This window comes from Notechis scutatus, chromosome 2 (genome assembly GCF_049901735.1).
Source record: "Notechis scutatus isolate UNSWTSFEM ecotype Mainland chromosome 2, rNotScu1.2, whole genome shotgun sequence".
In the NCBI taxonomy this organism is placed as follows: domain Eukaryota; kingdom Metazoa; phylum Chordata; class Lepidosauria; order Squamata; family Elapidae; genus Notechis; species Notechis scutatus.
This window is the reverse complement of record NC_142010.1, coordinates 12,578,597-12,591,269: the sequence shown is the minus strand read 5'-3', so window position 1 is coordinate 12,591,269 and position 12,673 is coordinate 12,578,597. Positions and strand designations below refer to the sequence as shown.

At 55.0% G+C, this 12,673-nt stretch overlaps 1 protein-coding gene across 1 annotated transcript in view; it reads left to right on the top strand.

The window, feature by feature from the left end:
* Window positions 1-12,673, top strand: part of COL11A2 (collagen type XI alpha 2 chain) — a 54,519-nt gene that overhangs the window by 23,854 nt on the left and 17,992 nt on the right. Inside the window, 23 exon segments of the mRNA XM_087954134.1 lie at window positions 500-553; window positions 691-744; window positions 1,085-1,138; window positions 2,156-2,209; window positions 2,446-2,490; window positions 2,681-2,734; window positions 2,821-2,877; window positions 3,511-3,552; window positions 4,232-4,276; window positions 4,388-4,441; window positions 4,709-4,753; window positions 5,869-5,922; window positions 6,280-6,324; window positions 7,963-8,016; window positions 8,111-8,157; window positions 8,159-8,216; window positions 8,299-8,352; window positions 8,537-8,590; window positions 10,039-10,083; window positions 10,304-10,357; window positions 10,813-10,857; window positions 11,965-12,019; window positions 12,110-12,162. Coding sequence (XP_087810260.1) covers window positions 500-553; window positions 691-744; window positions 1,085-1,138; window positions 2,156-2,209; window positions 2,446-2,490; window positions 2,681-2,734; window positions 2,821-2,877; window positions 3,511-3,552; window positions 4,232-4,276; window positions 4,388-4,441; window positions 4,709-4,753; window positions 5,869-5,922; window positions 6,280-6,324; window positions 7,963-8,016; window positions 8,111-8,157; window positions 8,159-8,216; window positions 8,299-8,352; window positions 8,537-8,590; window positions 10,039-10,083; window positions 10,304-10,357; window positions 10,813-10,857; window positions 11,965-12,019; window positions 12,110-12,162 — 1,176 coding nt within the window.

Here is a 12,673-nt window from a genome sequence, read left to right as displayed (position 1 = left end):
AAGCAGGAAATGGTTGGATTTCTTGCTTTCTAGCTAGTCTTTAGATCTTCGGCTCTGCTTTTAAGCACAGCCGAACCTCCCTTAGGACTGAAGGTTCTATTATTAAGTGCAGACTCCCGGCAAGCAAATTTTATGGGACAGACTGAGCTAGCCGATGGCAGATAGATAGATCACTGAATGATTCTGTGAGCAACTCAATCTGCATGCCTGCTTTGCCTGATTTTGGGTAAAAGTTGCTCTTTTTTAAAATAAAAAATTCAATATTTATATACATATTTATAATATTTACATACAAACCATGCCCAGCCAGTCACATGGCCACCAAGCCACACCCACAAATTAGGCCACGCCCATAGAACCGGTGAGTGGTCCCTGGGATTTAAAATTATGCGTTTGGGGGTCCCTGAGGTCCAAAAGGTTGGCGACCCCTGGGCCCCAGTAGGTCACCCCCTTTTTTTGCTCCACTAAATCCTGCACTCTCTCTCTTTTCTTTCTCCAGGGGCCCCAGGGACAACAGGGACTGAGTGGCCCCCCAGGGAAGCCCGGCCGTCGCGTAAGTCCACCTTTTTGTTGTTTTGCGGAAGGGGAACAAAAGTTGTGTAACAATCACGACATAACAGGGAGGAGGGGGAGTCGCGTAGTGGAAGGGGAGGGCCCCCCTTCCTCCTGACCCCCTCTGTGCGTCTCCAGGGCAGGGCTGGTGCAGACGGCGCACGGGGGATGCCTGGGGAATCCGGCCTCAAGGTAAGGGCCCCGCTTCCACAAGGGGGAGGAGTAGGACTCGAACCCTGCTCCCCCAGTCCCCATCTTCTGTACAAAGACAGTGCTGGCCTTGCAGCCAAGCACTCTGGCCTTCCCACCCCTCCTCACTGCCATCTGTGGGTGGGGGGCTTCCCTTGGGGGACCCCTCCCGTTCTCGGTGGCCCTGCCCTGATGCAGAATGGTGGAGATCCTCCCCCCGTGCCCCACACAGTGGGGCGTCTGGGGTGGGTCTCTTTGTGTCCCCCTTCCTGGGGGTCCCTGGGGCCTCTGAGCGCCACACCTGCTGGCTTCCCCCCACTTTTCTCACGCTCTCCTCCTGCAGGGTGACCGGGGTTTCGACGGGCTGCCCGGCCTCCCGGGGGACAAAGGATACCGGGTGAGTCAATCAAATGGCAACTTCAAATCTCAACAAATAAATGCTCTGTCTTACATATTGGCAAAAATTAAATAAATCAGAAAATAAAATACAGGCTGAATAGTCAAGATCTTGTTGATGACCCAAGCTCTGTAAAGGACCTTGGAATACTCACCTCTAATGATCTGAGTGCTAGAGCCCACTGCAACTACGTAGCCAAAAAGGCATTAAGAGTTGTTAACCTAATCCTACGTTGCTTTTCCTCTGGTAATATCACACTACTAACCAGAGCATACAAAACATTTGCTAGACCAATACTCGAATACAGTTCATCAGTCTGGAACCCTCATTACGTATCTGATATTAGCACAATTGAGAAAGTCCAGAAATATTTCACAAGAAGAGTTCTCCACTCCTCTACTCGTTGTAGAATACCTTATGCCACCAGACTCGAAATTCTAGACCTAGAAAACCTAGAACTACGCCGCCTTCGGTCCGATCTTAGTATATAAAATCATACATTGCAATGTCCCACCTGTCAATGAATACTTCAGCTTCAACCATAACAACACAAGAGCACACAATAGATACAAACTCAAGGTTAACCACACCAAACTTAATTGCAGGAAATACGACTTCAGCAATAACAGAGTGGTCAATGTCTGGAATACTCTCCCTGACTCTGTGGTTTCTTCCCCAAACCCCAAAAACTTTAACCTTAGACTGTCTACTATTGACCTCACCCCTTTCCTAAGAGGCCTGTAGGGGGCAGCATAAGCGCACCAACATGCCTACCGTCCCTGTCCTATTGTTTCTTTTATTTTTCTTACATGTACCCATTTCATGTATTCATAACTATGTTTATACTTATACCTATTATCTTGTAAGCGACTGACAAATCAAATAAATAAATAAAAATAAATGAGTGGGGAGGAGGGTTGGAGGGAGGAGGGCGGGTTGGGGGGCACATTGCCAAGCCCACCCTGAGGCCCTCCCTCCTTGGCGGACCCGTCACTGTGCTGCTTCCGTCCTCGGCAGGGGGACCCCGGAGCGCAAGGTGTCCCTGGACCCCCCGGTGAAGACGGCGAGCAGGTAAGGCCTGTGAGGGGAGCGGAGGGAGGGGCGGGAGGGGGTGCAGACACCCCTCTAAAGAAAACACCCCCACCTTGAGGACTAGCAACTTGAGCTTTCAGGCAGAGCCAGGGGAGGTCCTCAAGGGGGGGAGGGGTTTCCACCTGCCTCCATAAACAGAAACAAGGGGGGAGATTAAAAAATGGAAGCCGATCTGCCCCCTTGCAGACGCTCTTCCCTCCTCCGCCCCACTGCAGGGAGACGATGGAGAGATTGGCCCCCGCGGACTCCCAGGAGAAACGGTGTGTAGCGTCCCCGGCCTGGGAGGGGAGGAGGCAGCCGTTCGTGGTCTCTCCGGAGTTTGCCTGGAGAGGGGTGTTTAAAGACCCCCCCACCTGGGTTCTTTGGGGTTCCCCAGAGGCAATGATTGGGGGGGGCACGGTCATCCCCCCCCCAAGGCCTCCCCCCACCCATCCTGCCTTTCCTTCGCAGGGACCGAGAGGGTTGCTTGGCCCCAAAGGGCCCCCGGGCATCCCAGGGCCACAGGTAAGTGCTGGGGAGGAGGGACTGCCCCCCTGGCTCTGCTGTTGACCCCTGACCCCTGACCCTGGCCTCTCTCTCTCCCTCGACAGGGCGTGCGTGGCGTGGACGGCCCCCACGGACCGAAGGGGGGTCTGGTAAGTGGAGCGGTGGCCGCGGGGTTTAGGAGGGCCGGCCAGGGCATGTGGAAGAGCTTCTGAGCATCCACAGAGTGCCTTCCCCACCAGCCTCAGGGGGTTGGAGCTCAGAGGAAGCAGGTCCTGGGTGGTCCCAAAAAGCCCCTCCCCCAAAAGAAGACGCAGCCCCTTCCCACACCTGCAGCCGGAGAGGGCAGGGCCCGTAATGCTCCATCTGGGTCCTTTGCGGCGGTTTGGTGGTGAGGGCAGTTGTAGTCCCATAGGGGCTGCCAGGGACGATGGGAGCTGGAGTCCAGGACTGGCATGGGGAAGGGGGGGGTGTCAGGGTTAGGGTTAGGAATGACCCCCAGGAGAGGGGGCTCTTTGCACGTTCGCAGACAGCGATTAGACCAGCCAAAGGGTGCAGGAGTAGTGGGAAGGGATTGGGCTGGATGATCTCCAGTTACCTCAGATTTGGGAAGGTGAAATGGGATCGGTTCCCAGAAGGGACGCCACCAGGACATCCCAAACGCCCCCCCCAAACACACCAAGGAACCCACTTCATTTAGGCTGCTGGGGAAATATCTAGGGGGGCTTCCAAGAAGCCCCCCTGGGCTCTGCCTTGATCTGACCCCCCCCCCGTTTGTCTGAACCAGGGACCGCAAGGAGAGCCAGGCCCCCGGTCAGCAGGGGACACCTGGGACTCAGGTAAGTCCAAGGTGGGTGGAGAGCGACCGGCGTGGGTGGGTGGGTGCCTGGGTGAGGATCAGGGGCTGCTCCTTGGCTTCATGGCTTCCCAGCTGTCGGTGCCTTAAGGTAGACTGCTTTTGATGAGGAGTTTCGGCGGAGGATTAAGAGCTCTTGGTAGCTCTGCAGCCTTCCCTGGGCCCTGAGCCCCCGCCCCCGGGCATCTATCAAAGGCCTCTGGAGGAAGCAGGTTCCCTGCCCCCAAAAAACCCCACCAGGGCCCTTCATTAGCCCTGGAAATACCTGCCCTCCCTCCCCCACTTCCCTGGAAGACGTGGGGGAGGGGCGAGGGTAGCCCCACTCCTCTCCCCACCAGGGCTGTCTGGGGAGGGGTTGGTTTGCTAGGTTCCCCTTCCAGTCTGCCTCCCGAACAACAGCCCTGTGAGGTAGGCAGGTTGCGGGGGGCAACAGCTTTTCTGCCGTTGGTGCAAACCCGATTCCCGGTTTGGTTCCGGTTCCTCTCTGTTAGTCGGGCTCCCCAGAGACGGCGACGCCATCCCTCTGGGTGTAGGGGTGGGGCGGGAAGGAAGGGCCCTGTTTCCACAAGGCGGGAGGACTGGAACTTGGCTCCCCCCCCAGTCCTCACCCTTTGCACCAGGAAGCCCCTCACACTCCCTTTTTTTCCCTTCTCTGCTTCCAGGGTCTGCCAGGACCGCAAGGAGCCATGGGGCCCCCTGGGGGAAAGGTGAGAGGGGATGGCTGGGCAGGTGGGGGGGAGGGCCTCTCTATTCCCAGAGCCCGGGGAGGGGCTTCCCGCCCTTACTGGGTCCAACAGGGTCTCCCCCCTCTTTTGCAGGGACCCCAAGGGAAACCCGGCCTTCCTGGGATGCCCGGCTCCGATGGACCCCCGGTGAGTGCCCCCCCCATCGCCCCACCTTTGGACTTTCTGGGGAGGGGAGCAACCTCCCACCCTCCCGAGTCTGTGCCCCGGAAGGTGGCGGGGAAGAAGTAACGGGGGTGAAGGGCCACCGTGGGGAAGATCAGCCCTGCCCGGAATGCCTTGGCAGACCCCCCCAAGGAGCCAGTTGTCTGAAACCCCACGGTGGCCTCTGACCCCCCCAAGTCAGGGCTTTCCTGAGATTTTGGGGGGCCCTCTGACACCCTCCTCTCCCTGCAGGGCCACCCGGGCAAAGAGGGATTTCCTGGCACCAAAGGAAACCCGGTGAGTGGACGGGCACGGCCTCTGTGGATGCCTCCGCTGAGCCTCTCCAAGCTACCCTCGGGGGAGGGCTTTGGGGGGAAGGGTAACCCCTGGGGGTGAATGGTGGGGCATGAAAGGGCAGCTCCATGGCTGCCAAGGGCCCCGTCCTGGCGTGCAGTGCCAGGCAGGGAGCCTCCCATGCAGCCCAGCTGGGGGAGGGAGGGAGGGGGAAGCAGCAGGAGGGGAGGGGGCTTTTGGAGGGAGGGGGTCTTCGAGCTTAGAGTGGAAGCTTCAGGAGAGGAGGAAGGGGTTGGGGAGGGGGAGGGAGGGTCTCCCTGCCTGGGAGCATTGAAAGGCTGTAAGAGGCCCCTTGTTCTCTTGAGCATTTGTTCCTTTTTGATTGATTGATTGATTGATTGATTTCCATAGATGCCCATCTCAACAGGTGGCCCTGGGTGCCATGCATCATATAACTGCGGGGGGGCAGCTGAGAAAGCCCTGCTAGGTGGGGGCGGAGACGATTAGCGCACTAGTGAGTTCCTGTCTTGGTCGCTACCGGTTTGGCGGGTGATTGTGCGCGCATGTTCAAGCCCCTAACATGCCCCTGCGTGCGCCCCCTAACATGGCAATCCGCTGAGAGGATGAAGAAACGAAAAGCCAGGAGCAACCATCCCACCCACCCACATGCGCTTCTTGCTTCTTTTATCCTCTCGGCGGATCGTCGGAGGAACCGGTTCTGCCGTACCAATAAGGTGTTTTGTTTTTGTTTTTGCTACCGGTTCGGTCAAACCGGTCCAAACCGTAGCATACCACCACTGGATTAGGAGCCCCAGACTCTTCTTTGGTTGGGCTTTTTCCATGGGGGCCCTTTGGGAGGTGCAGTTCCCCCTTTCAGCCACCGGGGGGGGGAGGAGCAGCCATTTGCTTCCTCAATTCTCCAGCAGGGGGCAGACCTGCTACAACCCCAGAGTCCCACATGCACTAAGTCCAGGCAGGACAGGGCAGGTTTCTTTGGGGGACGGGGGAGGGATTGCAAGGAAAGAGGAGGGAGGCATCATTTTTTTGAGGGGGAAGAGTGAGATGGGGAGGAGCCTTGTTATGGGGCCTGATCCTGCCTCTCTCTTCCTCCCTTGCAGGGCCCCTCTGGCCCCCAAGGCCTGGTGGGCTATCCGGGTCCTCGTGGAGGAAAGGTGAGTGTGTGCTGTGACCCCCTCCGCCTCCCCAGGAGCTGGTGGGGGGGACTCAGGAGAGGAGCAGGGTGGGAAGGAGGGGTCATGCTGGGTCTCCCTCCTCTTGAGGAGGGGCTGAGCTCCTGAGAACTTGGGGGGGAGAGCTCCGGAGAGAGAAAGGGGAGCCCAAGGAAGTAAAGAAGGCTCCGGAGCCCATCTTCCTCCCCCAACCCAGAAAACAGGCCCCTCTCTGCACACCCAGTGTGGCATATTGTTCGGGTACTCGGGGAGAACTTCTTCCCTTGTCCTGAGGTCACTGCTCAGAAGCATGGGGCTTGTAGTCCGACCCGTGTCGATGATTCCACGTTCCTTTTCCAGGGTACCGACGGTGTCCGTGGCTTGAAAGGGCAAAAGGGCGAGAAGGTGAGAGCTTCCATTTTGCTTAAGGCTCTGCACCCCTCCCCACAACCCACCTCTCTCCAGCCACTTGTTGGAATGACCTTGGTTCCCACAGGAAATTATTTTGCTTTGACTACAAACTCCCCCCCAATCTAACTATGCTGTCCCTTCCCTGCCCCTTCTTCCCACTGGGGCAACCCTGAAGCCTCCAAAATGGCCCCAGCCAGGTTCACTTCAGATTTGATAAGGGACTAACCGCAACCCCCCACCACGCAGCCAGGGTTGCTTGAGGTCATCCAGCCCCCCCGCCTTGCCCCAGACTCTGCTTTCCTGCAGTTGTGGCTGATGGACCTGATGCCCCGAAGGGTTGGGAGACATTTTGGGGTTCCAGTGGGCCTCCCTTCTTTTGCATACCCGCCCCCTTCTTAGGGTACCCCCTCATCCTCAGGGAAAGTAGATCTTTGGGGGTCCGAGTACTTTCATGTGGGGGGTGCGCCATTCCCACCTCTTGCTCTGAAGTGACCCTCCTGTGAATCACCTTGATGGGGCCCCCTGGAGAACAGCTGGGGCACCCCAACTCTGAGCCCTTCCTCTCCACCAACCCCCCATCAGAGTGTCTGAGTGTAATTGGGGGGGGTTGATTTGAAGCCCCCTCCCTAAGCATTTCCTTTTGCTATGTGATTCAGTCTCCTGCGGTGGCAGGTTGGGGTTCGGGGGTCCCAGTGTGGGTGTTTTGGGATCCCACCCAATGGTGGAATTCAAAAAAATTTACTACTGGTTCTGTGGGCATGGCTTGGTGGGCGTGGTGTGGCTTGGTAGGTGTGGCTTGGTGGCCATTCCCTCCCCACACATAACCTGCTTTCCAGCTCCTTTCTCCTGTGCATGACAACCAAAGAAGACCCAGCCAATCACCTGGGACTCGGGAGGTAGAGAATAGATGGGGGCGGGGCCAGTCAGAGGTGGTATTTGCCGGTTCTCCAAACTACTCAAAATTTCTGCTACCGGTTCTCCAGAACTGGTCAGAACCTGCTGAATATCACCTATGGATGAGATTGAATTGAGACATTTCACTCGGGAAATGCAAATAATAATATAGGATGAGTCCAGGGGGTGGGATTCAATTTTTTTTAACAACCGGTTCTGTGGGCGTGGCTAAGTTGGTGGGTGTGGCTTGGGGGTCATGTGACTGGCTGGGCATGGCCAACTCAACATCACTCACATCAAGGCATGCATCTCCTCGCCTGGCCTCTTGTGACTATGGGGATGCTGCAACAGTCGTAAGTGTGAAAAACGGTCATAAGTCACTTTTTTCAGTGCTGTTGTAACTTTGAATGGTCACTCCACACAAGCAAAGTACCAGCAAAGGAGGGGGAAAAAACTCCAGAGAGGTTCCTGAGACAGGAAGTCTAGTCCTGCCAAGAATGTAATAAGGGTTAATGGAGAGGCAGTTTCTGTAAGCAACACCAGAATGTTTCCTTCCTGCCTTCCTTACAGGATTAGCCCAGTAATTTCTTCTAACAACCGGTTCTCCAAACCGCTTAGAAGGTTAACAACCGGTTCTAGCGAATAGGTGCAAACTGGTAGAATCCCAGCCCTGGTCTCACCTTTTCCTTTCCCCTCCCCCCTTGCTGAACGCTGCCCTCCCTTCGTTTCTCCTTATAGGGCGAAGAAGGCTTCCCAGGCATCAAGGGGGATGTGGGGCCGAAAGGCGACAGGGTAAGTCCTACCACAGGTAGAGGGTTTGGGGAGGGGGGTGGATGTGGGCTGGCTGGCCGGGCCCGTTGGACAACCCCCTGCCTTCTCTGCACAGGGAGAATTGGGGGTCCCGGGATCCCGTGGGGAAGACGGGCCGAAGGCCCGAAGGGCGGACGGGCCCCCCTGGTGACCTTGGCCCTTCTGGACTCACGGGCGAGAAGGTGGGTAATGGGACAGGGGGGGAGGGGTTTTTGGAATTGGACCTCCCCCACCTCTGCTGACCTTTTCTTCCCCTTCTGGCAGGGCAAACTTGGGGTGCCGGGACTCCCCGGATATCCCGGCCGACAAGGCCTGAAGGTGAGTCGGAGTGGAGCGAGCGGGGCTCTGGGCCCGTGGGTGGGAGGAGAGTCCAGGGGGCAGGAGGGAAAAATCTGGGGCTCCCCATTGGGGGTCAAAGCAGCTGAGTGAGTTGGAGGAGGGGGCTGGTCCCCCAATGGTGCCCCCCTCCTTTCTGACCCCGCCGTCCTCTTTTCCTCCCCAGGGATCACAGGGTTTCCTTGGCTTTCCTGGGTTGAACGGAGAGAAGGGGCTTCGGGTAAGTAGCACCCCCTTCTTTTGGGGGGGCTCCTGGGGCCACACAGAGACCCGGAAGGGCCCTCAATGGAGCCAAGAGGAGGGCCCGAGCTCCTGCACGGAAGCAGGTAGGGTGCAGAGGGTCCCCCAGCCCAGGAATCCCTCAACCCCCCCCCAAAAAAAGGGGTGCCAGCTTCCCTTGTATCAACTTCTTCTGCATAGTGTGTCTGTTGTTGGTTGCAGTTCCAGCTGGGGTGTGTTTGTGTTGAACCCTGTCCTTTGTCCCTACAAAGGCTCAGTCTTTTTTCTCCTTCCTTCCTTCCTTCCTTCCTTCCTTCCTTCTTTCCTTCCTTCCTTCCTTCCTTCCTTCCTTCCTTCCTTCCTTTCTTCCTTCTCCTTTCTTTTTTCTTTATTTTTTCTTTCTTTCTTTCTTTTCTTTCTTTCTTTCTTTCTTTCTTTCTTTTCTCCCTTTCTCTTTCTCCTTTCCCTTTCTTTCATTCTCCTTTCTTTTTCTTTTTTTGTTTGTTCTTTCTTTCTCTTTCTTTATCCTTTCTCTTTCTTTCTTTCTCTTTCTTTCCTTTCTCTTTCTTTCTCCTTTCTCCTTTATTTATTTTGTTCTTTCTTTCTCGCTTTCTGCTTTCTTCTTTCTCTTTCCTTCTTTCCTTCTTTCTTTCTTTCTTTCTTTCCTTTTTCTTTATTTTGTTCATTCTTTCTCTCTCTTTTTCTTTCTTTCTTTCTTTCTTTCTTTCTTTCTTTCTTTCTTTCTTTCTTTCTCTCTCTCTCTCTCTCTTTCTTTCTTTATCCTTTCTCTTTATCCTTTCTCTTTCTTTCGTTCTCCTTTCTTTTTCTTTGTTTTGTTTGTTCTTTCTTTCTTTATCCTTTCTCTTTCTTTCTTTCTCTTTCTTTCTCCTTTCTCTTTCTTTCTCCTTTCTCCTTTATTTTGTTCTTTCTTTCTCTCTGTTTCTTTCTTTTCTCTTTCTTCTGCTTCTCTTTCTCTTTCCTTCTTTCTTTCTCTTCTTTCTTTCTTTATCCTTTCTTTTTTCTTTCTTTTCTTCTTTCTTTCTTTATCCCTTTTCTCTCTTTCTCTCTCTCTTTCTTCTTTTTCTTTTTCTCTTTCCTTCTTTCTCTCTTTCTCTCTTCCTTCCTTCCTTTCTCTCTCCCTCTCTCTCTTTTCCTCTTTCTTTCACTAAAGTCGACGTCAAAGAAACCACCGGCAAAGTCTCTCTTGGACACTTTCCCTAAGAACTCTACTCAGGGTCCTTCTGGTGCAGGAGAGGGCGGCCCTTGTGCGGCATCTGGGAGGAAGGCTTCCATTCGTGTTAGTGGAGCCGGGGTTCCTTCCATGTTCAGGATGTCAGTTTGTGGCCCCCGGAATAGCCCCTCCTGGGATGGTCGGGCACAAGGTGTGTGTGGGGGGTGTTCTGGGGAGGGGGCTGCTTCTCAGTCTGGCCTTTGTTCCTCCCCCCACAGGGCCTCGCTGGGAAAATGGGACCACGAGGTGAACGAGGACCCTCTGTGAGTGACAGGGATAAGTTTTTGGGGGGAGGGATCCACCAGGGGATTGTTCCCCCTCTTCCCTGCCCCTTTCCCTTCCGGCGCCTAGTGCGAATGACAGGTGGACATTCTGGCAGCATTCGTCTCCTGACGGGGGCTCTGAAGGGTGGTGGTGGAGTGAGGTGGCCCTGGGGGCGCAGGGCTGTGGCCCTTGGATGGATGCATGCTCTCTGTCTTTCAGGGCCCCAGAGGGCAGCGAGGGCCACGAGGAGCCACTGGGAAATTGGGAGCCAAGGTGAGCCTGATGATGATGGGAGACTTGGAGGTAGACTGCTCCTGAATCTGGAGGTTCCACGTTGAGAGGGAGAGCGGGAGGGAGGGAGGGAGAGGAAAGTGATCGATTTTTTTTTGAAATGCGAAAGAAAAATCTGGAGGAGAAAGGAAGTCGATTGTGCATCCGGCTCGTGTATTTGTGCATGAGAAACTGGCACATTTGCCCAAACCATTCTCTGCGCACGGAAACCACAACGTCCGGATTTCTTCTGCGCGGACAGGCCGTTTCTTCCTTCCACCACACCACTCAGCCTTGGTGCAAGGAGAGGGACGGTTTTCACACTTAGTGATGGTGCAAATCCTCCCACGTGGTTCTCTCTTACGCCGATGCCGAGAAGCTCAGGCATCTGGTGGGTTGACTGTGGGCACAGGCGTCCCTGACCTGCATCCTGACCTCTCTCTCTTCTCCCCCCCCAGGGCACCTCTGGTGGCGAAGGGCCCTCGGGTCCCCCAGGCGAACGGGTAAGCCGAGGCTCCTGATTTGGGCGGGTCCAGGAGACGGGACGGTTAGATTTTGCAGCAGAAATTCAAATCCAGGAAGCCCACCCAGATGACTGATTCAGCAGGATTCATTCACTTGTTTATATACATCATAATATGAATAATCAGTTTCCAAACAGTCCTCATTGGCTGACTTAGTTGCTATGCCTATTCATTGGCTGTTACCATGCTCTATTCCAGTTCATTAATACTCTGACATGGACACCTGGCCGTAAAACACCTGGTGAAAAGATAGCTCCCCTGGCCCTCCGTGCTCCACCATTGGGGGGCTCTGGGCTGGAGGAGGATTGGGGAGGGGGGGTCTGTCTGGAAGAGGCTGAGTGGGTTCAAGAGCCCCAGAGGCCATAATCCTTTCCAAGCCAGGGCTGCTGAGCTCCGCCTGGAGGTTCTGACTTCCAATTTGGGTCTAGCTTTGTGGGGGGCACTGTCCTGACCCCAACCTGGTTCCAAGGAAACCAACACCAAACAGAAGTAACAGCAAAACCTTTTAATGATCCTTTACGAATTCCGTTCCTTCCCGGTTAAAAGGCTGTTTCAAACGAATTGTCTCTGATAAGGACGAGCCTTGCCAAGGTGGTACAAGGCTGCCAAGAACACGAGATAAAGTTGCTAAGAAATATTTCAAACAGAAAGAGTCTCCAAACACAAACTAGGAGAGTCCGAACATCCACAAGGCTTGAGTGCAAAAACTTCTTTGCTTCCTGCAAAGAGCTCCAGTTTCTCAGCTGGCTTTTATCTCTTAAGGGAGCGGCCATTACCTTGCAGCCTTACTCCTGAGTGGTCCGTGCTGCAGCAGCTGCTCTTTCTTTCGAGCAGCCCTGTGCGCATGTGCACTGGGCACAGGCTCCTCGGGGACCTCTTCATCATTGCTGCCAGCCTCCACAATCTCCGAAGGCAGCACCCCACTCTCTGATAGTCCTGGCCCCATCCCTGCATCACACACAGGCCCCTCATCTGAGTCCTCGCTCTCCAAAACCTCAGCCGTCCACACCTGCTGCCTGCAAACCACAACAGGCACCCTGGCATGACCCCTAATAGGGGTCTCTCCTCCTCTTCCTCCTCCTGCAGGGGCAACCAGGAACTCAGGGGCCGAATGGATTCCCCGGACCAAAAGGCCCCCCGGTAAGTCACGAAACCCTCATCTCCTCTGTCCTTCCCTCCCCCACTCTCTCCCCCACACACCACTGACTCTGCCCCCTTTCTTTGTCCACAGGGCCCCCTGGCAAAGATGGGATGCCCGGCCACCCAGGACAGCGCGGAGAAGTGGTGAGCGAGAGTCCCCCAGGCAGCTGCTTCCCCCCCCATGGGACGATGTGGGGGGCCCAGGAGCCTCTCCCCAAACCCTGCCCCCCCTCAACATTTCAGAATTTGCATTTCCACTCTGCCTTTTTCCTAAAAAATAAAATAAAAATCAGTCTTTATTTTAAATTTTGAAAGCCTGAGATCAGTGGTGGGAATCAACCGGTGTAACAACCGCTTTGGTGCGCATGTGCACAGTGCATTTAAAATCAGCTCTAAAACTTAGCTTATCTTCAGCCCCGGTGACTAAAACAGTGGAGGCATGGCAATCCACTTGGCCGCGTCGATCAGCCGGGCTTCAAACAAAGGAAATATAGCACAGACTACCGCAGGGGTGGGTGGACAGGGCCAACCCATCACGGGCACTACCGGTTCATTCAAACCGGTCCGAACCGGCTGAATCCCATGTTGTAATGACGAGACAGTCTAGTTGTTTGATCATGAACAACTGAATCATGATGAACTTTATTGGAGTCTA